Source organism: Aspergillus eucalypticola (assembly GCF_003184535.1).
Source record: "Aspergillus eucalypticola CBS 122712 chromosome Unknown BO83scaffold_4, whole genome shotgun sequence".
NCBI classification, from domain to species: Eukaryota; Fungi; Ascomycota; class Eurotiomycetes; order Eurotiales; family Aspergillaceae; genus Aspergillus; species Aspergillus eucalypticola.
In genome coordinates this window covers 1,337,545-1,364,916 of record NW_020290278.1, presented here as the reverse complement: position 1 = coordinate 1,364,916, position 27,372 = coordinate 1,337,545, and the positions used below count along the sequence as shown (strand labels likewise).

General features: G+C 50.2%; 8 protein-coding genes across 8 annotated transcripts; 3 read left to right on the top strand and 5 right to left on the bottom strand.

Annotated features, from left to right (window-relative positions):
* The first annotated feature begins 1,711 nt into the window (after positions 1–1,711).
* On the top strand, positions 1,712–5,955 carry kin1 (putative serine/threonine protein kinase Kin1). The gene is made up of 3 exons (XM_025529111.1): positions 1,712–2,814; positions 2,875–3,502; positions 3,557–5,955. The coding sequence occupies exons 1-3, from the start codon at positions 2,164–2,166 to the stop codon at positions 5,500–5,502; spliced, it is 3,225 nt and encodes a 1,074-aa protein (XP_025391858.1). The 5' UTR covers positions 1,712–2,163; the 3' UTR covers positions 5,503–5,955.
* Positions 5,956–7,269: 1,314 nt separating this feature from the next.
* clrD (histone-lysine N-methyltransferase Clr4) lies at positions 7,270–9,384 on the top strand (the record flags this gene model as incomplete). Its single annotated transcript, XM_025535137.1, has 3 exons — positions 7,270–7,317; positions 7,667–8,855; positions 8,930–9,384. 3 exons carry the CDS (start codon positions 7,270–7,272, stop codon positions 9,382–9,384), a joined length of 1,692 nt encoding a protein of 563 aa, XP_025391857.1.
* A 939-nt stretch (positions 9,385–10,323) lies between these two features.
* BO83DRAFT_385819 (uncharacterized protein) lies at positions 10,324–12,016 on the bottom strand (the record flags this gene model as incomplete). The annotated part of the gene is made up of 2 exons (XM_025532640.1): positions 10,324–11,141; positions 11,923–12,016. 2 exons carry the CDS (start codon positions 12,014–12,016, stop codon positions 10,324–10,326), a joined length of 912 nt encoding a protein of 303 aa, XP_025391856.1.
* Positions 12,017–12,710: 694 nt separating this feature from the next.
* On the bottom strand, positions 12,711–19,187 carry cch1 (calcium channel protein CCH1; the record flags this gene model as incomplete). Its single annotated transcript, XM_025527270.1, has 4 exons — positions 12,711–14,395; positions 14,450–15,113; positions 15,167–17,509; positions 17,565–19,187. 4 exons carry the CDS (start codon positions 19,185–19,187, stop codon positions 12,711–12,713), a joined length of 6,315 nt encoding a protein of 2,104 aa, XP_025391855.1.
* Positions 19,188–20,133: 946 nt separating this feature from the next.
* On the bottom strand, positions 20,134–21,922 carry BO83DRAFT_354660 (uncharacterized protein). Its single transcript, XM_025529110.1, has 3 exons — positions 21,697–21,922; positions 21,037–21,602; positions 20,134–20,894 (listed from the first exon to the last, which is right to left on the bottom strand). The coding sequence occupies exons 1-3, from the start codon at positions 21,745–21,747 to the stop codon at positions 20,342–20,344; spliced, it is 1,170 nt and encodes a 389-aa protein (XP_025391854.1). The 5' UTR covers positions 21,748–21,922; the 3' UTR covers positions 20,134–20,341.
* A 337-nt stretch (positions 21,923–22,259) lies between these two features.
* Positions 22,260–23,259, top strand: BO83DRAFT_396195 (60S ribosomal protein eL6; the record flags this gene model as incomplete). The annotated part of the gene is made up of 3 exons (XM_025533120.1): positions 22,260–22,379; positions 22,664–22,999; positions 23,107–23,259. 3 exons carry the CDS (start codon positions 22,260–22,262, stop codon positions 23,257–23,259), a joined length of 609 nt encoding a protein of 202 aa, XP_025391853.1.
* A 725-nt stretch (positions 23,260–23,984) lies between these two features.
* On the bottom strand, positions 23,985–25,471 carry BO83DRAFT_414657 (sterol desaturase family protein). Its single transcript, XM_025534583.1, has 2 exons — positions 24,843–25,471; positions 23,985–24,756 (listed from the first exon to the last, which is right to left on the bottom strand). Exons 1-2 carry the CDS (start codon positions 25,320–25,322, stop codon positions 24,190–24,192), a joined length of 1,047 nt encoding a protein of 348 aa, XP_025391852.1. The 5' UTR covers positions 25,323–25,471; the 3' UTR covers positions 23,985–24,189.
* Positions 25,472–25,837: 366 nt separating this feature from the next.
* ksrA (3-dehydrosphinganine reductase) lies at positions 25,838–27,305 on the bottom strand. Its single transcript, XM_025529109.1, has 3 exons — positions 27,044–27,305; positions 26,850–26,981; positions 25,838–26,793 (listed from the first exon to the last, which is right to left on the bottom strand). Exons 1-3 carry the CDS (start codon positions 27,182–27,184, stop codon positions 25,963–25,965), a joined length of 1,104 nt encoding a protein of 367 aa, XP_025391851.1. The 5' UTR covers positions 27,185–27,305; the 3' UTR covers positions 25,838–25,962.
* Positions 27,306–27,372: the final 67 nt, after the last annotated feature.

Here is a 27,372-nt window from a genome sequence, read left to right as displayed (position 1 = left end):
ATGACAAGAGGCCGCGGGCGGAAGACATGTGACAAGGCGGACATGGAAAAGGCGCGTGCACCGCCACATTTCTATGTGGCTGGAAACAGTAACTGCAGCAGTACCTCAAAAGTACTAAGTACCTTTAAGCACCTGGCCGGATTAAATGTTTATGTGTATCACACTCTCTTCCTTCATTGTTGTGGATCATGAGATGTGTCAACAGATCTGGGGGAGATGATATTATTTCAGGCTACGTGTGTTGGTCTTGTTCAGTTGGACAATTAATTGATAGTAGTATTTGAAGAGACCCCAACAATATATATTGTTAGTGCTACGGGGGGGGGGTACTACTACGTACCGTCTAAGTAAGTTACTACTAAGTCTGGCTGTTCTCGGATTAACCGCGAGACTGAGAGTGATGGGCCACGGGGGCGGATGACAGATCCAACATCAGCATCCGAAAACAGAACGAGGGCATATGATGTCCACTTCTGCGACCGAACGTGCTTGGCAGATTAATCTGGACTCATCCGACCAACTTAATTTGGACCGTCCAGCAGGTTGAAATTGTCAGGACCCAGAAATGATGGTGATGATGATGAGTCCCTCGGCCAGGTGATCATGCCCATCCGTGCCCAAAACACCGAAAGTCCGACGTATCAAATGGTCTCGTTCCACCGGCGGTCGGAGGAGAAGCAGTTGTCAGGGTTCATGATCCGACCTGTAGGGGTGAGGTGAGATTGATGGAGAGGGGAAAGGACTATGGAACCAGACTATTGCCTGGGAGGCAACCACCTATGTGATTCAATATAGTAATATAGTAATCTCGGATTGAGAACGTGCATGCAGCTCTCTAATTTCTACCGGGAGGAGAAGGGGGAAAGAAGCAGACAGGAATGGAATCCCCGTCGATAGAGAAAATGAAGGGAAAGAAAGAGTAAGTAAGAGGAACAGGACAAGAAGTAAGGTAACGATAAATATTTTTGTTTTTCAGCTGAAGATGAGTGGATGGAAATTGCAGTTTCCATTTCCCCTGCGTAACTCGATGCAATCGCCCTGGTGATTCCGCCAGAATCCATGCAGCAGCAAGCAAAATACGAGAGAAGGTCGCATGGGCATCATTTCCTCACCCTCCCGCTCTTGACTCTCACGGACGGACTCTCACCCTCCTCCTCCTCCTCCTCCTCCTTCTACTCCTCTTTCCCATTCTCTCTCTTTAATCATCTACTCTACTCTCCAATCCTCCATTCACTCTTCAACCTGAAGAAGAAGTACGTCCTGCATTTTTATTTTTAAATAAATAAGCAAGCCAAGCAAGACCCTTCATTTCCCTTCACACATTCTTGGCCTAGCAGAGTGCAGCGGAGATCAGAGACATTATTCGGGATATCCCCTCTTTTCTAGTGTGTCTTCCGGGAACTGCTATTCCTGGCTGATTCCTGGCTGGGCTTGTCCGGTCCTGGTCTGGTCTGGTTTCTGGCTTTCTCCGCAGCTGCCAGCCGCAATCCCAGCGTCAATCCAACAAACACTCAGTACTCAGTACTAAGTAGTAGTAGTACTAGTAGTACTACACCCAGTCCGTTCCCACATTTCTCTTGTCTTGTCTCTTTCTTGCATTTCGCAAACTCCCCTTGTCCATTTATCCATTTCCTTATTTTCCTTCCCCCCGCCCCTTTCACTCTTTTTTTTTTTTTTTTTTTTCTTATTACTTACTCACTCTATTGTGGGTGGTATCTATTCACTCCTTTCTCCTATTTCCCTCCCCCCATCAGCTCCGCTAGTAGTGGTGCCCCGTCCCTTCTACTACTACTACTACTACTACTACTACTACTACTACTACTACTACTACTACTCCTCCTCTCCTCACAGCAACCCACATCTCACCCCCCCCTAATTTCTAGACCTTCCGAAAATACATGGGGGAGGAGTGTGTCAAGCCGTTTCGCTGGAGATTGGACGTACCCACGCAGGCTGTCGCTTCCCTCAAAGTTGCTCCGTCAGCCAACGCCATCTCCCCCACTCGCTCCCACTTGCTCCCCGACCGGTCTTCTGGCCTCCCTTTGGGCTGCATCCCGCCCTCACGCGAAACCCTCCCCTCGATCACCAAGCGATCTTAGGGTGGATGAAGCGCGCTGAATCGTGGTTGGCTCGGAACTCCTCGTCAATTTCGTGCCCATCGTGATGTCCACTGCTGCTCCTCCCACTGCGTCACCCTCCGTCGTCCGAAGCCAGTCCATCTCTTCTCGCTCCTCTTCCCATCGTCCTCCCTCGTCTGATCTCCCTCACCGAACCCGAAGTGTCGCGGTCCGTCCCGCGACTGCCTCCCAGCCATCTCCGCAGCATCACCATCATCATCATCATCACTCGCAGAATCGCTATTCCCATTCCTACTCCAAATCTCAGTCCTATGATCGTCGCCCTCCCTCGAATCAAGCCGTCTTCGACAACATAGCCCGTCGCGATTTTGAAGCCTCCAGGGGTGCCCAACCCGTTCCGTTCCGTCGGGACTCCTCCAGGGAGCGTTCACAGGAGCGCCCCTCCACCTCCTACCGCTCGGAACAACCTTCACACAAACAGCACCGGAATTTGTCGGCACACGGTCATCAACGGGATAGCATCGACATGGCTACCGCGGGGCCCGTCATGGCGGAGGGTGTTGCGGGACATTCGCAGGCTGCTGCCGGCGCCCACCTGCACCCGACCAACTCCGTACAAACAAAGCGTCGCACGATGATCACAACCCCGTCGGGTCAATGGGCTTTGGGTAAAACACTGGGAGCAGGCAGTATGGGCAAGGTCAAAGTCGGAAAGAACATGGATACTGGCGAGCAGGTAAGTGATTCATCCAGTCGTCCTTCGGATTCTTTCCGTTCATTCACTGATTCCATACAGGTGGCTGTTAAGATCGTCCCCCGGCAATCTACGGAGGAACACCGCAGCTCGCGCGAGGCCGAAAGAGCTGATCGCTCCAAAGAGATCCGCACCGCCCGCGAAGCAGCCATTGTCAGCCTCGTCAATCACCCGTACATTTGTGGTATGCGAGATGTGGTGCGAACCAATTACCATTGGTATATGTTGTTCGAGCTCGTCAATGGGGGCCAGATGTTGGACTACATCATCTCCCACGGCAAGTTGAAAGAGAAGCAGGCTCGGAAGTTCGCCCGTCAAATCGCCAGCGCATTGGATTATTGCCACCGCAATAGTATCGTGCATCGAGACCTGAAGATCGAGAACATCCTGATCAGCAAGACTGGCGACATCAAAATCATCGACTTTGGCCTGAGCAATCTTTTCTCCCCGAGGAGCCTTCTCAAGACATTCTGTGGCAGTCTCTACTTCGCAGCCCCGGAATTACTACAGGCTAGACAATATACCGGACCGGAGGTGGATGTATGGAGTTTCGGAATTGTACTCTATGTTCTGGTCTGTGGCAAAGTGCCTTTTGACGATCAGAGCATGCCCAAACTTCATGCCAAGATCAAGCAGGGTGTGTTCGAGTACCCGCCCGGGCTCACAACAGGTTAGCTGACCTCTTTGCCATCTTCGCCTACGAAATGCTAATACTTCATTGTAGAATGTCGCCATATAATATCGCGCATGTTGGTAACCGATCCCAAGCAGCGTGCCAGTTTGTCAGAGATAATGAATCACCCATGGATGAACAAAGGCTTCAATGGGGCACCCGACAACTACCTCCCATACCGTGAGCCGATACAGCTCCCCTTGGATCCGGAGGTGGTCGAGAAAATGACCGGATTTGATTTTGGATCCGCGGAATACATTACAACACAACTCACCAAAATTATCGAGTCGGAGGAGTATCAGCATGCTGTAAGGGCCATGGCTCGTGACCAACCTCCTCCCAGCCATACCGAGAAGAAGCGCGGTGTGTTCGACTTCTACAAGCGACGAAACTCGGCCAGCAGAGACACACTGTCCGCTCCCTCCGCCGAAGCTGTTCAATTAGGCAACGACCCGGTTAATGCCTATAGTCCCCTTTTGTCGGTCTACTACCTCGTAAAGGAGAAGCTTGACAGAGAGCGGGTCGAAGTTAACCCTGGTGCGCTGGGTGTTCCGCACGCTAGCGGGGACTCGATGCTCCAGATGCCAGACCTTCCTGCGCCAGAGGCCGCTCACACCAACCAATACCACGTTCCTGGAGAGAAAGATACCGGGAGAAGGTCTCGTCCTAGGGCAAGGACCCATGGTGACGATGATCTCAATGATGGTATCAAGAACCTCCATCTGGCCCCGCAAGCAGGGCACTCTCCTGCGCCTCCTGCGTCGCAGCCGGAGACTCCGGTGAAGAAGGAGAGCACGGCAGCAGGTATTCTAAGGCGATTCAGTACGCGAAGGACCAAGGAGCGCAGTCGCGACCCGGAACGCGGCAGACTTGGAAGCCCACATACGCCGTCCTTTAATGTCCAGCCCCCTGCCGACTCGGCTTCGCCTCTTTCCAGAGGGTTTAGCGTTAAGAGAACCCGACGCGCGGACCCGTCTCCGACAGCCGTTCACACGGCTGGTAGTCAACCACAGCACCAGGATCTCCTTAAGGCTCCAGGACCCGCCGAGCCGGCCTCGCGGTCTAACAAGTTTTTGGAGAGATCTGCAAGTGTGAACTCGGCAGACTACCGAGCTCGCCGTTCTCGCAGACACGAAGCGGATGCGGCAGCCCAGCCACCTCCCACTAGCGGCTCCGACTACGCGAACGTGCAGAAAGAAACCACGCCCGGAAAGGAGGCCAAGTTGACCCGTACACACACAGCCCGGACAATGTCACTGGGTCATGCCCGACGTGAGAGTATCCAGGCTCGGAGGGCAAGACGGGAAGCAACGCGCGAGGCCAACGTTCCTGAGGAGACCGACGCGGACATTTCGGGCGCCGGTACGGCATTAGAAAGTGCCAACGAAGGAGAGGACCTCTCCAAGCCGGTGTATCTGAAGGGACTTTTCAGTGTTTCAACAACCAGCAGCAAACCTCTGCCAGTCATTCGGGCTGATATCATCCGGGTCTTGAAACAGCTCTCCGTGGAATTCGTTGAGATCAAAGGCGGCTTCAGCTGCCGCCACGCACCGAGCATCGACCTGGACAAAGTAGTAGATGTCGGACCCCCCAGCCCAGACCGTCAGGGACATGTTTCGGGCCATCGCCGCCGCATCAGCTTCGGGGGCTTTTTGAACCATGATGAGCGAGACGAATCGCGACACTACACGCCTCGGGGCCAGCGTCGGACTCGTGCTCCACCGGATCAAAGTTTCGTGACCGACTCTGAAGGCCCCGACGAAGATGATGGCTCTCGGGACCATCGTGACAGCGTGGTGGTGGGCGAACGTGTCATGGGAGAGACTACAACCCGGGTGCAGAGTGATACAGGCGAGAACCTGGTCCTCCGGTTCGAAATTCTGATTGTCAAGGTGCCGCTGTTCTCGCTGCATGGTATCCAGTTTAAGAAGGTTGCAGGCGGTATGTGGCAATACCGGGAAATGGCCAAGAAAATCCTGGACGCTTTAAGACTCTGAGAGTATTGTGAATGGGGCGCCTGCACGCAGATTGCATATTATTTTACTCGGGCCAAATGGCCTGAACCATGAGCATTTGCATGAGCATCACGTGTTTCTTTTGTTCCTTTTCCTTATGTTAACTTTCGGTCTGCATAATCCTTGAGCTGGCTCATCGTCCCCGGTAGCGGTTTGTCGTGGTGTACATTAGAACCGAGCAGGATGCATCATGGATTTCCGTCAGTTTTCTCCCCCCCGAGTCTTTGAACCCTTGACCTGTTGTATAATTTCTGGGCTGTTTTCCTATGTTAGAGTTCTGTCTCTCTGCAGGACTATGGAGCGTTACCATGCGTAGGAATGTCGGCCCTGTTTCAGTCACATTGAAGGTTATGATATAGGTAGATTTGATGGCAGTCATAATACTCTGGTTCGTTGACCATTTACCTGTGTCAGCGTTTACCTACAACTACAAAGCAACTCCTACAGAGTAGAGACCTGAGAACTGAGACCTTGCCTGATGTAGATTAGGCTGCTTGTAATAGTGTTCTAGAGTTCTCGTACCAATTCCGTGACACGCTATAGTAGCAGATGCTAGCCAAGAGTAAGAACCTTCTAAGCACTGCAAACAACATCTACTGTCTTGACAAGCCTTGTTTCATACTCATCTGTACATAGTTTGTTTAACTGTCGATTTTAAACAATACACCACTAGTATATACTAGCCTTGATCGACTGAATACAATCTTACAGACCCACTAAGTTCATACCCCAAAGCTCATCTCATCTAGGGAATATATCGATCAGAAAGCGGAAGCCAGATTATGCACCTGCCAGTAGCCAGTTGGCCCCTTCAGCGTGATGCCGTAGGGTTTAGCTTGGTTAGTCTAGGGACCGAAAGGACGCCAAGAGGCGAAGTATAGGGTGTTGTGCAGTATCTAAGCATTATTGCATAGCAGGGTACATTCAAGACCAGATCAATATACCTTAACCTGAAGTCCAGGTAAGTTTACACAGTTCTCAAGTCTGAAGAGGACATAAGTGCCAATTGTCTATAACTAACCTTGAACCATGTTTCAACATGATTAGTCATAAGGCGGATGACATGCCAAGAAATAATGCCTCTGGCACAAAAAGCATCAAATAAAGTCAGGTTGAATCGCTCTACTGTCATTTAAAGGGTGTTTATTTAGGAGTAATTTATCAGAGATGATTTGGGATATATTATTCTATATGTTAATATGTTTTTATTACTTATTTTCGAATTTTGTGGTATGTGCTGTCCTGATGCTTTTTTGCCTGCATTTGTTGTTTTGGCTGGGCGGAACTATGCAAAGATAAGACGGTTGGCGCGCCCTTTTATGGTTACTCTCTCAATACTCACCCTTATTGGCCAGATTAGAATTGCCCAATTTCTTTAGCAAGTGGTTTTCTGATCTCACGAATTAGCATAGCAGCAGAAGTTTAGGATAATGTATGATTTAGATGTCCCTTTTTATTTATCTTGATAATGATTTCTTAAGAAAAATTTGTCATTTGAATTTGATTTAAGCTTGTAGTGTTATACTTGTATAAGCTCATTTAAACTAATCAATTTATGAATCACCTGACCTGTATTTCCTAAAATAGACTAGTTTTACCTAATTCACTCCGAACTCCAAGACTTGATTTTAGTCTAAAGATCATCTTCAGCAGCTACCAGTCCCATGTCTCCTATCAGCGTGTCTTTCTTGTGATAGTTCTATACCCATGAATTTACTGCCTTTCTGAGCGCCTGTTAACTCTTCCACCATGGTTATCGATCTTACGCTTGACTCGGACTCTGAAGAGAGGAATGAGGTGAGCTGCTCTTTTACGCATTTCCGCTCTCTCATGTTTGGTTGGTGTCGTGTTATTTGGTGTTGTTCGTGCGGCTAGTTGTCTATCTAGTTTGTGAGCTAGCGGCTATACTGCATGCATGAATGTTTCTTGTTGTGAATACATATACCAAGGCACAGCATTACTTTATTTTCCTTTCTTTCTCAATCTCTCCAAAATAATAATATCTGACAGTCTAATAATTGATTTCTTTTCTGTTATTTTTGAAAGTTGAGACATGTTCTTGTGACCTTAACAATTTCGCTTCACTCATTCACTGCACCACTCCTGCTATAGTTCATGAGAGGATCAGCTGACTTGATACATCCAGAATCATGTGCCATCGTCAGCACTACCTCTTCAGAACAACATTCCCAAGTCCCCTTCTACTCTCACCCACCGCCCTGCATCCTCAGTTCCCTCGAAACGAAAATCTGAAGATGTAGATGAACTACTGGCATCCTTCCTGCCCCGCGGGCCGCAGTCACAACCACGGTGTTTTTCCCAACCACAACCGACTAATCGGGCCAATCAGCACGCCATCTCTATCGAGATCGAGGATGACGATGAAGATGAGGACGTCAAACCTGTCCAAAGTCACCGCCGAGTGCCAGCCGCTCGATCCTCTTCCTTTAACCCTAACACCGTTTCCCCTGCTGGCAAGGAAAACAGACCCCTGCAGATCAAGTCTAATGCAACATCTACTCGTTCATCTTCGCCCATCACCCTCGCAGCCACCAAACAAGAACCCCACCATAGCCAAGACGGGGATGAAGACAGAAAGCAGAGTTCCCTCTTAAGCACCCGCCGGACCCTCTCCTTCCAAACCCCTAGTCCCGGCCCCATCTCTCTCAGCGTAGTAATCCCTACGCCTTCTCGGCGCCAGCAACAGGAAATCGACTCAGCCGACGTGATCTCGGTCCCATCTCCTATCGGCCTCTCCGAGGACTTTTACCCAACTGACGCGTACGAGAAACGCGCCTTGAAGGGTGCATACCCCGTGGCCCGGAAAGTGGATCGAGCAGCCATTCCATTCACTATCGGCGCCCCTGGCCCACTGCTCACATCTAAACCGGATATCAACGCCCAGCTGCACCAAACCCTGCAGCAGAAACTCGCGAAGATCCGAGGCCCTAAAGTAACCTTTGCATCCGGGGACCAGCACCAGCTAGCGCAGTTCGCAGCCAACTTTGAGTTTGTGAATACGTATAAGCTACGACAAGGGGTCACACCTGTCCCAGAGGAGTTCCTTGCGGGATGCAGCTGTGACGGATTCTGCGATCCAGCAAGATGTCTCTGTCTCAGCAAGGAAGAGGAGACGAATGACCCAATGGTGCCGTACAAGCGGGCTGACGATGATGGGCGATTGTTGGTTCTCACGCCGGAGTTCCTGAAACGAAAAGTCATGATCTACGAATGTAGTTCGAGATGTGGATGTGATGAACGCTGCTGGAATCGAGTAGTGCAGAATGGCCGGACAGTCCGACTGGAGATTTTCTGGACCGGCAACCGAGGGTTCGGTATGGTCCATTCCCAGCTTATAGTCCTTACACAAATCCTCTATATATATACTAACGAAGAAGGAAAAAAAAAGGCCTCCGCTCCCCCGACCCCATCCGCGCAGGCCAATTCATCGACTGCTACCTAGGGGAAGTAATCACCAAAGAAGTAGCCGACATCCGCGAAGACGCGACATCTCAAAAAGGCCCCTCATATCTATTCAGTCTCGACTTCCTCGCCACCGGCGAAGACAGCAAATACGTAATCGACGGACACAGATTCGGCAACCCAACACGTTTCATAAATCACTCGTGCAACCCGAATTGTCGTCTAATTCCCGTGACCCGCAACCACGCCGACGATTACCTATACGATTTGGCTTTCTTTGCGCTTAGAGATGTACCACCCATGACGGAATTGACGTTTGACTATAATCCCGGCTGGGAGAAGGTTAGGAAGGTTGATCCGAATGCTGTGCCTTGTCTTTGTGGGGAGAGTAATTGTCGTGGTCAGCTTTGGCCGAATCAGAGGAAGGCGAAGAGGGGGTGATTCTTTCCTTCTTCTACTTTCTTTTATTCATTCTGCAATCTTTCAGCCCTCTTGTCGATTTCGTATCATGATATGATATCATATGCATCGCATGGGAGTGCGCGTTGAGTCGATGATCAGCCATATTGATTGCATTGTGCCTGCTTTTATTGTTGAGATCAGGTGAACATGCCATTATCCATTTCCTATCCCATGGTGTTTGTTGTTGGGCATCTTGCGTTCTTGCCTCGCATTGCATATTATTCTCTGGGGAAGGGTTCAACATACTCCATTGTTTTTGTTCAAACTTTTACATGTGAATTTCCTCGTCTTGATATCAGATACCCCGGTGGTCTCAATTACATCTTTCTTTTCCCCTTCACTTTCTTTCTATTCGAAAATTACGGAGTTTTGTGTGTGTACACACTGGTGGCATTCAGAGAAGTAACAAGTGGATACTGTATACTGTATTTTCAGCATTCTGTTATGTTCTATCTCATGCTGAGATGCAGAAGATAGGTGGACTGAAACAAGCAAGCAAATTGAAGGAATAATGAAATGTTCATTATGTATGCTAATCTGCAAGATATGCAGTTGAATTGTGCTGAATGATATGTCCATAGCAGGATAATATTCAGATAATCAGATTCTGAGAATCATTATCAGAAGATAGAGAAATAAAGTAAAGTAGCAATCAAACACGCAGCAAACCCTCTAAACAAAAATAATCCAAAGTAAACTCCACTGCACTCCACTCCAACCAAACCAAATAAATATCACAATTCACAAATCACAACTCACAAGGTATCCGCCAATTCCAATTCAATCCAAAAAAATCAAGTAAACCCGCTCAAATCCAAGCAAAAACAAACAACCCTAATTACTCCATCCATCCCAAACCCCAATACCATCTCGCATCGCCCAATAAAACAATCCATAAAATAATCCGAGGGATCATAATCACCCCCTCCCCTCCATAACCTCAAAAATCCCACCCATCACAAACCTCGGCTGGGAAGCACTCCTCTCCCACACGCCCCCATCGACCGCCCCAAAAACACTATCATCCATACTATCCAACGCGAACCCCACCCCCAATAACGGATCCACGGGTCTCGGCTCCATCAAATCCAATCCCAGCCGCTCAATCTTATCCTCATCCGCACGGGATCGCTCCTCCGAGAGGGCCAAATCGACCTTCGAGGGCCGTCGCCGTAGCAGCATCATCGACATGGATGAGGGGCGGTGGTGGTGGTGGTAGTACCGGAAGGGACTTTGGCTGCGGCTGCGATTATTACTACTTCTGCCAAAGTAGTAATCTTGGCCATAGTTGTAGTCAGAGAGGGAGGTGGTGTTGAGGCTGCCGATAGCGTTGTTGTAGTAGTGGTTATTGTTGAAGCGACGGCGGCGGGGAATGGGAGAGGAAGTGGGCGAGGAGGTGGGACTGGCTGTTGTGGAGCTGAGTGGAGTTGGGGTGGTGGATGGGATGGAGAGAGTGACGGAGAGGGATGGGGAGGATGGACCACCACCGCCGCTGCTGGGATTGGCATTAATGGCGTTGGAGGTAGTCGGGGGTGTGGATGGGGTGGGATTATTGTTGATGTTGCGTGTGTTGAGGTGGACATTTTGTTGTTGCGGTCGGATGAGGATGATGATGAAGAAGGGAAAGAAGTGTGGAGGTGGAGGGGGTGGGTTGGTTAGGGCGCATTTTTGGTTTGGTTGTGAGGATAGATGAGGATAAGTAGATAAATAGGTGGAAATGAGAATGAGGATGTTCTCTGGGGGAGAGAAAAGAGAAAAGAGAGAATGATAATAATAATAATAATAAAGTAAGATGAATAAAATAAGATGAGATGATGTCAGGTGGGTGCGGGCTGACCGACAATATGAATAATAAAGTAATTAAGATTGACAGATAAAATCCAATAAGGTATGGGATGAGATTGGATGTTGATTGATTGAACTCAATAAAAACAGAGAGCGATTCGGAGGGAAAATTAGATCGAGTCAGGTGGTCTGTCGGGTTTCGCCTCACCAAACTAAAGCAAAGCAAAGCAGGCAAAAGAGAAACTTCCCAGAAAATGATGTGGGGAGACAAATTAGGATCAGGTCAGGTACAATTAATGATCAAAAGCAAATATTAGTTGGTTGGTAAGTAAGTAAGTAACTGAACAGTTGAATGACGACAATAACGTCAGAGGAAGGAGGAGTCAGTCACGCCTCATTGTAGTATCAGGAACTGAACAAGAAACAGCCAGAAGTAACTAGAGCTTAGCAACAGCAGGAGTAGTTAAACCTTCTTATAATTACAGCCCAGACAGAGGTCAGTTAGTAGGGGGGCCCCATTTGCATCCAAATCATACAAAAGCGGCAGGTAAGGAAGGAGAAAAAGGGAAATGGAATTAAGTGTAAAAAGTAGACTTGTGGACTGGGGATAAAGATGATTGAACGAGGGCGACTCAGGAAGTCGCCGAACGCAGTGACGCTTTCCTTTTTCCTCGCCCCCCTCGTTGCTGCATCCGGCCATCTAAACTATCTTTCTTATCCCTTCCGACGGACCTCTCCTGCTTTGGCTTTTTTCCCAACTCCCCTTCTTTTCCGCCTGCGGACGTTCTCTGTTTTTTCTCCTTCCTTGTCTTTCATCCTTATACATACGTGTTCGTGCCTGCTCTCTCCCTACATCCGGATTTCAAAAACCCAACCTTCATCGTTGCCCAATCCGGTAATGCCAAGCATCCTGGAAAGCCAAGTTCATTGCTGAATATTAACCAATCAATCATCATCATCATCTTCTTCTTCTATCTATTCCTCAGTCTCTCTTTGTACTTTCTAGCTAGGAAAAGAAAGAAGGAAAAAAAAAAAGTACACATACACATACACATTATGTGAAACGCATGGATAAACTGACCTGCGCTCGGAACCAAGCAACGCAGTGGTTTTCGCCCACACGCCCCCGCTATGCAAAACATCTAGTCTCGTAGCGATCAACAACTCTCTCTCTCTCTCTCTCTCTCTCTCTCTCTCTTTCCCCCTCTCTTCACTCACTGACGGATCACACAAACCGGCAAATGAATCACCCAAAAACAAAACAAACTGACAGCAGATGATGGATGCATCGTAACATCGAGAACGGCTCGGCAAGTAAGTATGAGGAAAGGGATGAAAGCAAGACACGCCAAAAAAAAAAAAAAAAAACAGGAGTAGACCAAATATACGTGAAGAGAATCAACCAAGAAACAAAACCAAGGGTGAGAATTTGAAAATCATCCCCATGTTCACATCTTTAATTAGAAAAAAACCAAATCGTGGCAACATCGCTAATATATCAACCAACTCCATCTATTCCCTCACTCCCCCGATCGCCGTCGCTGTGTGAAGCTGCGTCGGATACTCTCGCCCCATACCGACTCGCCCAGCGACTGCATCACATCGTTCACGTTCATCGCGCTGTTCTGTCGCGAATGCGCCGGGCTGGTCTGCTCATCGTGCACATCTCCCCCACTGCCGTACGACGACGTCGTGCCAGCCCGCTCCCGCAGAGGCGACAGCGATGGGCTGATGCTGGACCATTCCGTCGCCGGGGAGTTCAAGACAGAGATCCGACCCAGCGGACTGGTATCGATGGGTGGCAGCTGGTACCGTGTGGCTCGCCCGGTCGGGGACGTTGGGGACAGCATCGGCTGCTGCGACGATTCCTCTCCGGTCAGCGCGTCGCGTGCTTGTTCTCGTAGCCCCTCGGTCGCCGCCGGTTCGTCGTGAGATCCGTCATCAATAAAGATCTCCGGCACCGAGAACTGAGGAACACCACTCATCCGGGCCGACTTCTTATGCTCAACCCGACGCCGGAACTCGCGAGACCAATACAGTGTGTCGAAGAAGCCGATCACTGTCTGCCGACGGATGGTTTCCTCGACACGCTGCAGTCGCGCCCGTCTGCGCAGGAACTCTTCCAGTCGCAGACTCTTGCTGTCGCTGATCACGTTGTAATGGGCCAGGATCATGAGACAGGAGTGGAACGAGATGCCGCGCACTGGGTCTGCCGACACAAGTACCTCCTCATAGAACGCGTTCAGCCGTTGTCGGCGGTTGCGCACTACGTCCGTTGGGATCTGTCGAAGGATTCTGGCCATCTTGTCCAAGTCCAGCCCGTCGACCACTCTCCGATGCGCAAGCAACGAGTCGCGCTTGTCAACCCGGCACTCTTCCATGATTTGGCCGATAGTAAATTCGCCATCGTAGATTCGCATCGAAAACACCCCCGAGAGCTCTCCCAGCAGTCGCGGAAACTGTTCTTTGGTGATATACCCGGTCCCGTCCGGGTCATATGTAGCCCATGCATGCTTGAATCGGCGGATATCCTCACGACTGATCGCATAGAGTCCACTGCTCTTCTGGTACACGTAGGAAAAGCTCTCAAAGATCAAGGAAGTGAACAAGGATACGAAGAGGTACATGCTAATAATGTTCCAAGCAATAAAAAGTGTCCGAGCCCACGGCGCACTGCCACAGTCGTCTAAGAAAAAGTTACCATCGTAGGTGCACGTCGGAGGACTCATCGTGGCATAGTCTTCCATGATTTCGTTCCAGCCTTCTCCACAACTCATCCGGAAGAGCAGCACCAGCGCCTTGGGAACATCGCGGAAGTTGAGGTTGTCGGTCTCCTGTGAACCAAACTTCGTGAGACCAAAGGCTTGGTTCATGGCGATCGCGAATACCAGGAAAAGGACAAACCACGTGGCGATGAGGTTTCCGATCGACGTCAGACTCGCCGCTGCAGTTTTGAACAGCTGGTCAAGCTGGTTGTTTCGGGGAATAATTAGAAGCGTGATCGAGACCAAGAAGAGCTTGTTCAGTTCGTTGATCACCTGGCTCGACGAGACGAATCTCAAGATCGTCGTGATGAACGTTCCGGAAACAGAGAGCAACGAATACACATCCCATGAACTCCGGCTAAACCGATGCCAACCCAAGCCAAGCATCCGGATCAGAACATTGGCAATGTAGACGAAGTTGAAAACAAAGAATATGATCTCTGTACCATATTAGCGGAATAACTCGTCTGAAAGCCATAGGAAGAGCAACTCACCTCGGGTTTGATCCCATACCTCCGGCTCGGGATAGTATTCCAAGACCAGCAACAACAGGTGGAGTGTAAGGATGAAAGTCACACATCTTGCCCATGGGCCATGTTTCTTAACGGCGACTCGGTAACTCCACATCTTCCATTGTCGGCTCTTATTGTCAAAGGAGCGCTTCGAAGGGGAGATTTGCCGGAGCAACTTCCTCAATTCCAACCATGATCGCTGTTCAGCAGTAAGATACGCTACACCAGTCTCTTCTGTGTAGTTCCGCATGAACACAGATACGAACAGCGTCAGGACGAAGACGGCACCAAGCAGGTTGAAGATGATGAAGAAGAGCCCATTCTCCGGCGCAACATAGTCCTGCGGCTGCGTATCCACACCAGTAATGCTCATAGCACTGTCCTGCACGTCGATCCAGCCTTCTTGAGAGACAATTTGGAACAGAATGAAAAGGGAATCGCCAAAGTTGTCAAAGTCGTAGTAGGAATTGTCGGCCACTCGCGGAGAGAGAACATCCCAATTGAAAGGCGCGTTCTTGTACTCACCAATGCACTGATCCAGGCTTCCTGAAATGTCGCCATCATTGCATGACACCATTCGTCCGGCGAAAAGATTCACTCCATAGATAGCGAAGGGGATCAAAAAGCTCATCGAAACAGCTGCGGCCTGTCAAGCGCATCAGATTTTGCCTCTGGGGCCTCATAAGGTGCGGAACTTACAGCGATGACCTTCCATCCTCCAACAATGATCACTGAATGGAAAGTATTCTTAGCGCTATCACTAACATTCAAGAGTCTCAACGCCCTAAGCGCCTTAAACGCTCCAATCGCTCGGGTGACGCCCCAATCTTCGAACAGGGATCCACCGACGCTGATCCAGAGCGTGATCAAAACTACTCCATCAAGAAAGCCCCAGGAGCCGCGAAAGTACGCATTAGGCGTCCAGAAAAACCCGTCCGCTATAACCTTGATGATAGCTTCTATGGTGAACAAGACCGCGAAGCCCATGTCAGTGTAGGTGAACCAATCCCTGTTCGTCGTAAAGTGATTCTTCTGGTAGATCGGTGTGGTTATGCAGGCCAGCAACACCATTGCGACAATTGCCGCGTAAATAAAGGCGGAAAATGCATACCAGACAGGCTTGTAAGGATCTACACCCTCCACTCGTTGAACTCCACGCCCCGGTCCCACGATACGCTGGCATAGCTTCCGGACGGGATGGTTTGGCGCAAAGATAAATAGTGACTTGTTGTAATTTGGATGTCGCATGAGATACTCTCGTTGAGCCCTTTTCCTCTGCTCAGCTGCCGAAACAAATTCCTTGGCCATCGTCCTCGGGTCTAGCTCGTCGAATGTTCGCGGGATATCCAGCTTGGAATAGAAAGGGTTTGGCTCTCGACGCATAATTGAAGTGGTGAACTTCGTCCACGTGCGCGAGAAAAATCCTGGCTGAGCTGTCTCGGCTGTGGCCGACTGTTCTAATGGAACGTTGTCGCCCGGCCGATTCTCAGGTGGTTCATCCTCATCAAGGAACTCTTGGACGACAGCATCCTTGAGCAACATCTCCAGTGCCGCTGGGCCGTGATCAAGAGGATCATTATACCGGCTCGAGTCCTTACCGAGCTTGAAAATCTTGGAAAGAGACAAGTTTCCCTGCGAGGCCATGTTGACTTGTTTCTGCTGCAAGAACGCTTTGACCTGCTGAAGCCGTTTCTCATCCTCCGAGACATCGAAGCTTTCCTGGATGACTGCAATGAACATGTTCAAGACAATGAAGTTGGCCAGGATGAACCATATTATCAAGAAAGCCGCAGAGATCCAAGCTGTGTTGTATGACACTGTGTACGTGGTAGCGTTATACAAGATATCCGTCCAATTCTCGCTCGACAAGATTTGGTACATCCCGAGAAAAGAGTTGTAGATGTCGGAAAAGGTGATGATTATGGTATCACCATCTGCGTCTTCCTCTGGAATCTGCCCACGAAAGAGCTGAGTTGCGAAGATGGAAGCAAGGAACGTAATTAAAAAGACAAAGAAGATCAAGTTCAGCAGACCAACTGCATTGCGGAAGACGACCATAATGAGATCCCTGGTCACCTTGAAGGCGAGCACAACACGATATACTCGAAGAATTTGGAAGAGTGTAAGGACATCGTACGCTCGTTCACGCTTGATTGCTGGAATCTGAATGATGCACGTTATTACGACAAGGCCCAGATCGACCCAATTCCGCGTTTTTTTGTGGAACGTGCGCCAATCCGAGGCAAATCTTAGGATGATTTCGAAAAGGAAGACAAAAGTTATAACAAGTTCTGTGGTGTCAATGAATTGGGCCCGATTATCGCTCATCGAAGCACTCCTCATAGCCTGGACGACAAGATCAAAAATGATAATGCAAACCCAGAGCCACTCGGTCTTGTCATAGAGACGCTTGATCGCACTGACCTTCCGAGAGGCCAAATCCTCTCTTTCAGTCGTGTCTATCTTTTTAACGGCAAAGGCACTGCGCTGGCTTTCTTCTCGGATAACCTGAAAAGCGTGGGTGATCACTGCAACCAGCAAATTGACCATCCACAAACTCAATATGAGAAGCCCGCATATAAAGAAAAGAGAAGACGCAAGATAATCGCTGTCGGCAGTATAGTAGAGTAGGTCGGTGAACGTGTTCGAGCTCATGATTACAAACACAAGCTCCAGCGAATTCACGATATTGTCAAAACTCACTGTCCCATTGTAGGGGTTGTCTCCTTCAAGACAAATAGAGCCTGCAGGACAGATGTAGCCTTTGGGAGAAGACGAACCGAAAGTATTATCCTTCTGAAGCCAAGGCATTTGTAGTCCAGTGGTCGAATTGACGTAGCCTCCACAAAACTGTAAGGAGCCGTTTGGATCATTCTGTGCATAATCGCTTTCACCGTCAACGCCAAGCCAGACACAGGTTCTCCGAAAGCTTGATTTGAAGCTTTGGATGCCGACGATAGCAAACAGAAGCCAGAAGAAGCCGATAAGGAACGCTACGTGCGCAAGCAATGGTGCCGCTTTTTTGAGACTGCGCAGGATAACCTTGTCTCGAATGTCAGTAAACGACGAGGCTAAGTGTATTCAACAGAGAACTTACAGAAGTACCATTGGTCAGATTCAGGAGACGAAGAATTCGAAGACAGCTCAGCATGCTGAACACATAGAGCTGCTGGCGAGTCTCGACTCCATAGATCGAGAGGAAGAATGACACCCAGTACGATACTAAGGCGACGAAATCAAGCCGATTGAACGAGTGCCGCAGGAAGGCACGGTGGGCCAGTCGCACGCGACTCTTCTGGAGGGGGTCATCGGCCAATTGATTCTCCAATTGATTCAATCCGCCCGTGAAAGTGCGTATAATGGAAGCCTGGGGCTGTTCTGACATGGCAGACTTCCGCACTGAGAACTGCCGCTGTGGTATGATCAAGTTCTTCCCTTTCTCGACAACTGCTTTCCTGAACCCCATCGACCGGTCTAGAGTGCTGTATTCGGCAGGGTTGATGATCAATCCTGACACGAGGATTTTAGCGATAATCTCGAGCGTATAGATAATGAAGATGGCGAAGTAAGGATAATCCATGGGATTTGCTCCCCAACGGACAGCCCGGGGATAACTCCAGACAGAGCGTGCAGATTCAATGGTCAGCAAAATTGTTTGGACCACAATCACAATCAAAATAAAGGGTTCCGTGAACGGATGGACGAGTATATCACACAACCACATCCGCAGGGCATTATCTGGGCCTAGAATACCCAGCGATTTCCCTCTCAGAGGGTTGCTAATGCCGCGCCATGCCTTATTGTTTGATGGCAATTTCTCTCCAGGAGCTGAACTGTTCAATGAACTGGTAGACGGCGCATCATGCGCATAGTCTGGCAAAGAGGGCAGTGCCGGGGGCTCTTCCATTCGCGCATTCTTATGCGATTCCTCCCTGAGGATCGATTGTTCCACCACTTCAGGTTCGTTACTAAGGTTGACAATACGCTGGGACATCGACTTCATCATGGAACTGGCCCGCATCAAGGCAGATCCGGAAGCCGAGGGAGACAGCGATCGCGACCTGTCCGCTGCATTGCTTCCGCCGCGGGATCTCCCCACGAAACCACCCTCCAGATTGTGTAGTTCGTCACCCAATCGTGACCCCGAATGGCTGGTAGCAGGGAATTGAACCGAATTTGTACCGCCCTGATCATTCTGGTGTCCATTGTCTGAGCCGGATGCTCCGCTTATGGGCTGGACGTTTTGTGTCTCCGTCAATCGTGCGGTGTCGTTGTAGGTGTCGTTGTAGGTGTCGATGTGGGTGAGACAGTGTTCGGCTCCGTCGAGCGGCACGGTATCTAAGTCAACACTGGAAGGCGCTCGACTATGCGTCGGGGCAAGAGAGGTACTGGACGAGGGGTCAAAATTGAGGCCGAACGAAGTCGCTTGAGCAAATGCCCCCGGATCTTCGATTGCGTCTTCATCTTCTTCATGGGAAATGTGAGGATGCGGGCGCGCATTGCCCGCCGCATTGGCCGTTTCAACGGGTGAATCCACCGCTATGCGCTCATAGTTTCTCCCTGTCCGGCCCCTACCGGTCAAAGATCGGCCCAGCCTTGTCGCAACACCAGCTGGACCTCCACGTTCATGGTCTGGCGATGAGAGATCCTGCAAGGGGATTGAGTGATCGATGTGGAAATTATCGTCGTCGGGGCCGCGGTCATGGCTACTTGAAGCCATGGTGGGCAGTCGTCAGAGTGCTAACCGAAGGCAGACATCGCAGGCTGTTCAGGAAGAAGAGAAAGAAGGTCAGAAGGGCCCTGGGGAGCGTTGACGACCAAGGCCAAGTAAAAGCACGCCGGGGAAAATATGGGACAGACTCCCCAAGTAAGTTAAAGTAGTACGAAAGGGCTGACGAACTTTGGTTAAGTTAGCGGTGGCACCCCGTGCGGAAACGTGGGCAAGGATCCAATCAAGCCAGGCAGCCGTCAAGAAGCAGCGGGCATGATGGGGACAGGAACCCAAACGTGTCGACTTCCAGATCACAGTGATGGTTATTATTGCTCGGTATGCGCAGCGGAGCTTTGGCTGGACGGCGCCAAAGCGGCCAAAACTGGGGCGGATTCGGCAGCGGCGGCCTCTGTATGGCCCATTAGCCAGGTTCTCTGGCCCAGTGATTGCTAAACGTCTGAGCCTTATGAATGGTCCGGGTCGAGTTCGTTCGACACACGGCCAATTATTGAGGGTGGATATGGATGGGCTCTGGCTTGGAACGGGGCTTGACTTGGGAATTTTCCCCCCTGCTGCGCCCGGGAGGGGAAATATGCGCCTCCCCCCCCCCATGATGCATTTAAGTAATAATCTAAGTACGGATGACTGACATTGACTTGACTTGCTTTGTTCGGTCCCTGACAGGATAAGGATGGATCGCTTGATGTCCACTCCCGATACGGCAATTCCATTGATATCTGTTCCACCTCTTTTCCCTCGGTGGAGGAAGAGATCATCAAGTCGGAAACTTTTTTTGCCCTACGTACTTCTTCTTTTACTTTATTTTTATTCTTGATTCAGTTTGAAATTAACGGGCGGAGTCCGCCAATACGCCACACCAAACACATTATTATTAACGGTATTGATATTACCAGTATTATCATGCTGCCTACCGACCAGTGCCCTTCTTACCCCACCCACCTCATGCCAAAAATAACCCATGACAAGTCTCTCTCTGCTTAGGAGGGGATGAGACATCCATGCAAGGCCGCTAATGGATTTCTAAAACATCAGTGGATAGTTACAGAATGGCTGGCTGAAGATAATAATAGTAAAGAAAAAAAGATAAGGAAAATAAGAAGAACCCTGTCAACATAACATAATCACTGCTATTTCGAACCCAATCAATCGGTGTCCATACGGTTTCCTTCAGCCGAATCCTTAACATGATCCCGAACGCCTTGGAGGAATGCCTCAACAGCATCACCACCACCCAATGGAACCCCTCCTCTACGCATAAATCCTCCATTTGCAACCGGAATTTTTAGAGCCTCGCTGATGCTCGGTAATCCACCATCCCTGATCGCCATCGTCAAGCTTGCTAGACTCTGCGCAAATTGAGGTGAGTGTAGAACTTTGCGCAGAATCTCCTTCTTTTGCGTCAGTTCGAGGGATCCCAGGGCGGCTTGAGCGATGTCCGGGTCCTGATCAGCTGCCGCGGCTTCCTCGAGGTCATTGTCCTGCGCTAGGAGAAGCAGCGACGGCGGCAGGAAGCTCAGGAGATTGTCAACCATTTGTTCGTCCGCAGATTCCAAGAAGGGCAATGTAGTCGAGGTTGTAAGTAGATCTTGCAGAGTAGTGAAAGGTCTCTCCGGGTCTTGGGATTGCCGCGAGCCTCCATGCAGCGACTGCAGGAAGCTCTGCACGACAGATGAAGGATCCGAGTCAGCGGCGGCCCTGTGAGCCAAGAATGCTAGTTAGCTTGGATTCATGAAGGGGAAGGCCTATAATCGTGACTAAAATATCCGAGCATATTGAATATCTCGGCTAGTAAAGTTCAAGACTAGAGACAAATAAAACTGTCGAGATATGTACCTACGCTCTTCCACCATCGGCACCACCCTCCCTCGATCCTTGGCCTTCCGCCCGAACATCACCGCCAGTCGCATCCGGACCTGCTCCTCCACTGTTCCCTCCGTGGTTGTGGTTCGGGTCATGGTCCACGCCTTCGACATCCTCCATAGTCTCGTCGTCATCGCCGCCCGAGGGACCGCCTCGGGGAAGGTTGGCGATCTCATGTTCTACATCCACATCTTCGCCCTGGAGCAGCCCGTTGACAATCTCTCCTAGCTTAAGATCTCTTTGGCTGAACCAGCTCGGGTTTCCGTCCTCATGCTGAGACTTGGATTGTAGCCAGAAGAGGTACCGTTGGGAGCTGGAGGAGAACTTCAAGACGTAGATACGACCATTGGTAGGTGCTGTAGAGTCGACAGGCTTATAAGGTACGAAGCAACCATCCGAGGGAACCATTACCAGGTCGAGCTCGGGTTCCGTGTGGGGAGCAGATCTGGGGCGCCAGCAAAAGTGTACCAGCTCATCTTCGGAGTAGAGATAGATGTAACCGGGGGTGGGCTTTGGCTTGACGACGGAGGTTTCACCGGACGTCTATAAAAAAATAAAGCAGTTTCAGTAAGCAACATGTTGATGGAGATGCAATGAAATAGTGGCGTGAGGGAGGAAGCTTCGTATTCAAACTAACCTCGAGGTCACAGATACCCGCTTTGAAGGTAATGATCGGAGCTATAGACATGGTGAAATATGGTGTAGGCTAAAGGAAGGTAGCAAAAAAAGACTGTTGAAAATATACACAGATTCTCTGAGCTAGAACTTTGATGATGAGCGCACACCAATGATGCGGCAAAGAGAATGTAGGTTGTGGATTGACGGAAGAAGCTGCTGAAGCAGTAATGTACGTCAGTTCGTCATCCGCAAACAAGTCGGCAGGTAACGTGATGAAGATTGGAGGAAGCTTGGGTTTCTGCGGAATTGGTATCTACGGGTGACCGGAAAGGCGGACGGCAGAAAAGACACGTATTCTGCCTGAGGCCACAAAAGCAGCGGTTATCGGGCTATCGCTATCAAAGGGGCGCCGAATCGGCACTAGCGCCTTTCGGCTAGGGCTCGCGTCCACACAAACTCACACTTTCCCGTCCTGGGGCGCAAGTAGCAAGTCACACATCAACTCCAACAACCACCCGCCGTCGACAACCACCACCCTCCCCCTACATTCTTTTCAGACCACCTTCGTCCCCAGCAGCCAATATGTCGGACTCTACTGTTGGCCAGACGAAGCAGTTTGGAAAGGGCCAGAGGACCGTCCCTCACCCGGCCCAGAAGGCCCAGAAATGGTACCCCGTTGATGACGAGTCGCAGCCCAAGAAAGTCAGTACCACACCCTGTGCAAGAGCCAGAAAATGAGATGGAAGAAGATGCGGTTTCGTTATGAACAAATGCGACGGGTTTGCGCTGGTCATTGGGAAAGATTGAACTTCCTTTATATAAAAGCGGAAGGTTTGGAGGAAAAGTCAAAGATTCAGGGCCAGTGTTCTATACCGCATGAGTTGATAAGGGAATCGCATCTTGGAGAAATCGGGGCCCCGGAATTCGGAATAGGCAAAAAGGAATTGGAACAGGCATTCTGACATGGTTTTTTTATATACATATAGGTCCGCAAGGCTATCCGTCCCGCTAAGGTCCGCGAGAGCCTCCAGCCCGGTACCGTTCTGATCCTCCTCGCCGGCCGCTTCCGTGGAAAGCGTGTCGTTCTCCTCAAGCACCTCGAGCAGGGTGTTCTCCTCGTCACCGGTCCCTTCAAGATCAACGGTGTCCCCCTCCGCCGTGTCAACGCTCGTTACGTGATCGCCACCAGCACCCGTATCGACATCAGCGGTGTTGACGCCCAGACCCTCGAGAAGGTCTCCGCTGCCGACTACTTCACCAAGGAGAAGAAGGCCGAGAAGAAGACCGAGGAGGCTTTCTTCAAGCAGGGAGAGAAGCCCCAGGTATGTGCACATACACACCCGTGGTTTGGCTCTTCCTCCGAGAGGAGTCCAACCTATACGGAAGTGGCCGGATGAATACTGATATAGCGATTTTTCTCAATCAACAGAAGAAGGTTGTTGCCAGCGCTCGCGCTAGCGACCAGAAGGCCGTTGACCAGTCCATCCTCGCCTCCGTCAAGAAGGAGGCTTTCCTCGGAAGCTACCTGGCCAGCACCTTCAGCCTCCGCAACGGCGACAAGCCCCACGAGATGAAGTGGTAGATGTGTGACGCGGCGGCCGCGGGTTCGGTAGTTATTGTGGAGGAGTCCTGCGAGGGGCGGCGGCTAGAAACCCCCTTTTCAATCTTTTGCAAGCAACTGGTCGAACTCCACAACCGGCACTTGCAAAAGGAAAAGGGGGGGTCGCAGGAGGAAACAGCTCATGAAGTATATGTAACTCGATTCGAGCCTCATGTTTGCTTAGGATTGCGGTTTTTTTTAATGCCGAGGTTAAAAAAGGAAAGGAAAAACCGGTTGTTATTTCATACTTGATCTCCCCCCCAAAAACTGAACTGTCTTCCTCCAGCAATTCTGGCCGTTTGCACAACCCCCCCTTCTTGCAGTCGATAACTTTGAGCCGAAATGAAAAGAAAAAAAGAAGAATACCATTTCCAGCTGTTCAATTTTATGTTACTACACTCTGTTCACTACGACTATTCCAATTTCTTTCAATATCAGGTTCGGGCGGAAAAATATCAAAAGAATTGGGCATTTTATTATATCGACGATCCACTACTATTCTTCCGGGGTAGATCAAGTTGTAGTAGATCATTCATATCTATGATGCATGACGGTATGATATTACTAGGTAGTATACTTTGTGTGAACTTATCTATTGGCAACTGGACATTGCCGGGATTCCGAATGCAACCCCAGCCCCAGCCCCACATGCACATTCACATTCACACTGATAACGATAACATTCATAAAAAATACTATGATAGATAGCGACTCTTCTATGAAACACCAGACCAATCCCAGCCAAGTCGAACCAAACTCCCTGCCAGACAATATAACCCATATTGCGCACATAACATCAGAAATAGCATCACATCATAAAATACAAGATCCGTGAGCACATAACAACGAACCAACCAACCTCACACACCAAAGATATACTTAACAACAAAATATATATCTCCCCACACTGCCTCACAACAACTGCCTCAACTTCTTCTTATGCTTTCTCTGCGTCTTCTTAGCATGCGAATCCAAAGCCTCCTGCACCTTGGCCTCAAACATTTCCTTCCCCCTAAGAACAGGCGTAGGCTCATCACCCTCGTCCTCGGTCTCCGCGATCAGTTCCTCACCCTCCTCTTCGCTAATCGTAGTCTGACAAAACCAATCCGCAATACCCCACGGACCGAAGTTCCCGGCCGCGCGATTCAACAGATGCTTCTCGACTCGACGAGCGATGCCGCCCAGGAGGAAGAAGTCCATCGGCATGGCGGAGTACCCCGAGTAAGCTAAAGTCTCTTCCAGCGAGACGATGCTCAAGTATATGGCGTAGGTGATCATGTGGAGGCGGAGGAAGACGGCGGGGAGTAATGTGGGGACAGCATTACCGAAGAGGTAGGGAATAGGGTGGTCGTAATGGGCGGTGGAAGGGTAGGGCGCGTGAAGCGAGTGGTACCAGGTTTGGTGGAGGGAGGAGATGTAGCGCGTGATGCGGTACTTGTCGTTATGGAGGATGAAGCGGTGGATGGTGTATGCGAGGATCTGGGAGTTGCGCGCGCGTGATTAGTGAGTGTCGTTGCGGCTGATCGCCAACACTGGGAGTGTAAACATTTCGAGACAGAACTTACCTCTCGGAGTAGTAGGACACAGGCGAGGTGGAAGGCAATGTTCCAAGGTATGATCGGGATCGAGAAGGATACTTTGAGAGCACTGCGCGTATTGAAATACCCAATGCGAAGAGTTTCGATGGTAGCTTGCACGGCGATGCTTATGAAAATGTTGAGGAACGACCATCCTAAGACTTTGAGCTCTCGAGTTCGGACCCCTCGTCTCTTGCTTCCAGTCGGGAGGCCCTGTTCACCATGCGCCTTGAGCAGCACGGCGGCTGAGGGGACAAGCGCATCGAATAGAAAGAGCAGCGCCGAGGGGAGGATATAGAACAGCAGTCGCACGCCTATGGAGCCGAACAGTTCAACCTTGAATGGGGAATGCGACAGGATGAGAGTTGTCCATGTCATATAAAAGAAGATCAAATTAAAGGTGGTGTAGGAGGGGGTGTAGGTGAAGAGACAGAAGAACAGAGCTGGGAGAGCCAAGACCCGATTCATGGTGTCGACGGCGATTGGGAGCTATTGAGGGTTCTGAAGAATAACGATCTGGCGGTAGGATCACAGTATCTAGCATCCCCTTGCATGCTTTCGCAGGCGCATCTTATATAGTGGGACTAGGGACAAAGGCGCAAAGTAGAAGAAAGTTTTGTGGTTATCGAAGTGAAAGACAGCCGCAGGAACAATGGAAGAGCAAAGTGCCTGCAGCAGCCGCCCGACGTCACGACCCACTAGCCCTAAAATGGCGCCTCGCTTTGTCAACTCTGCGGCTATTTTCGGCGGCGGACAAAGGACCCATCCAAGCATCCGTTGGAGGTTCCAGACCTACCAGTACTTAGCTTCAAAGGCTTCGTTCGTTGCAAGTGTATCCCCATTGGTCTACGCCTCTCCGTTCTACAGACGTTCCAATCCCTGCTCCGAGATCCGAGATTACAGTACAGCCTATGGAGCCTGGCCGTCAAACTAGAACCTAAAGACAGTGGAACAATGATGATGTTGAAATTAATGATCAATCGGGATTTTTCAGTACATGATACTCCAGGCGAACATAATAATGGTCATAAGGATAAAGAGGCACGCTCAGGGTATCTAACGCATACACCAAACCACGACACACAAAGCATAGCAAGACCCCCATCGATTACTCTCTCCGGCGACCAGGGACGCCGTGCTTCTCACCCCAGCTCCAGGCCTGCCTCCTGAGATCGGGGCTCACATGCAAGAACAACAAGTTGCTGAGCCAGCCAGTGAACGTATCCTTAATGAAGGAGTTCCGCTGGCTGCCTCCGAGCGCTGATCCCTTCATGACATCGCCAACGAACATCGTGGTGATCATGTACTCACCCCTCTCCAGGGCCTTGATAGCAATGTTTGCAACTTCTCTAGGTGTCTGTGGCTTATCAGCAGCCTCCAGCTTCTTGGTCAAATCCGGCTTGAGCTTTTGTTCGTTGTCGAATCCAGGGCTGAGAATCCCCATGGGGAAGACGGTATGGATCTTGACGTCCGTAGCTGGAGCCTCCGAGCGGCACTTGTCGGCGCGAGAACCGTTGTACATCTCAATTTCTTGGCTGAGAGTATCAGACAAGGAGCGAATCGCAGCTTTGGCAGGCGAGTAAGGGGCATAACCAGCAATGGGCACAAATGCGAGGGTAGAGCATGTGAAGATGAGGTGTCTAGGAGGTAGCGGCATCTGCTGGCTGGGAGTAATGGGTACAAGCCACCGTCTCAAGATGGCATGAGCAGTGTTGGCAGCTGTCCAGTACACCGTATCCATTTGATCCCTCAATGTCTGAACCGGGGTCTCTGCAAAGAAGCCGGGACTGCAGTATCCCGCACAGCACCATACGATATCGGGGGATTGTCCGTGGTTCCATTCGGTGACTTCGGCCATGACACGGTCACACTCGGCAGCATTGGTCAGGTCTGCACAGATGTAGTGGAATCTCTGACGCTCGGCTTCAGCCGCGGCACCCTTTAAGAACATTATAAATTAGCTGAGGTTCACCCTGAGACCAAACGTCAACTTACCTTGACAGTTTCAACGGCATCCTGGAGCTTCGACTCCGTGCGTGCGACGAGCACAACATTGGCACCCTTCTCTGCAAGCTGGCAAGCCACGGCCTTGCCCATCCCCTCCGAACCTCCCGTGATAACAACGGTCTAAAGAAGAGGTTAACCGACTATGCCACGGGCAAGAAATTAGAGGAACAATGAAAACATACCCTGCCCTGAACGACGAACTGGTTACGACCGAATCCGAACATTTTGCTAGCAGAGTATAGGAATAGTCCGCAAAGAATGGTATAAATTCCCAGCGTCGTCGGGGAAGAGTCGTAAAAGATGGTGGGTATCAGAGGATGCATAGGAAAGGAGAAAGAGAAAAGACTTTGGGGGAGAGGAGAGAAAAAACAGATGTCTGGGACTGTTCGATGCTTCCTGTTCTGGGACAATGGCCGATGATGAGAGAAGGAAGCGGTATTCTTGTTGCTTTGTGGGTAAGATGATAGGAACAGTTCCAGATAGGAAGGCGCGATCCTCCGCGGAACATGGG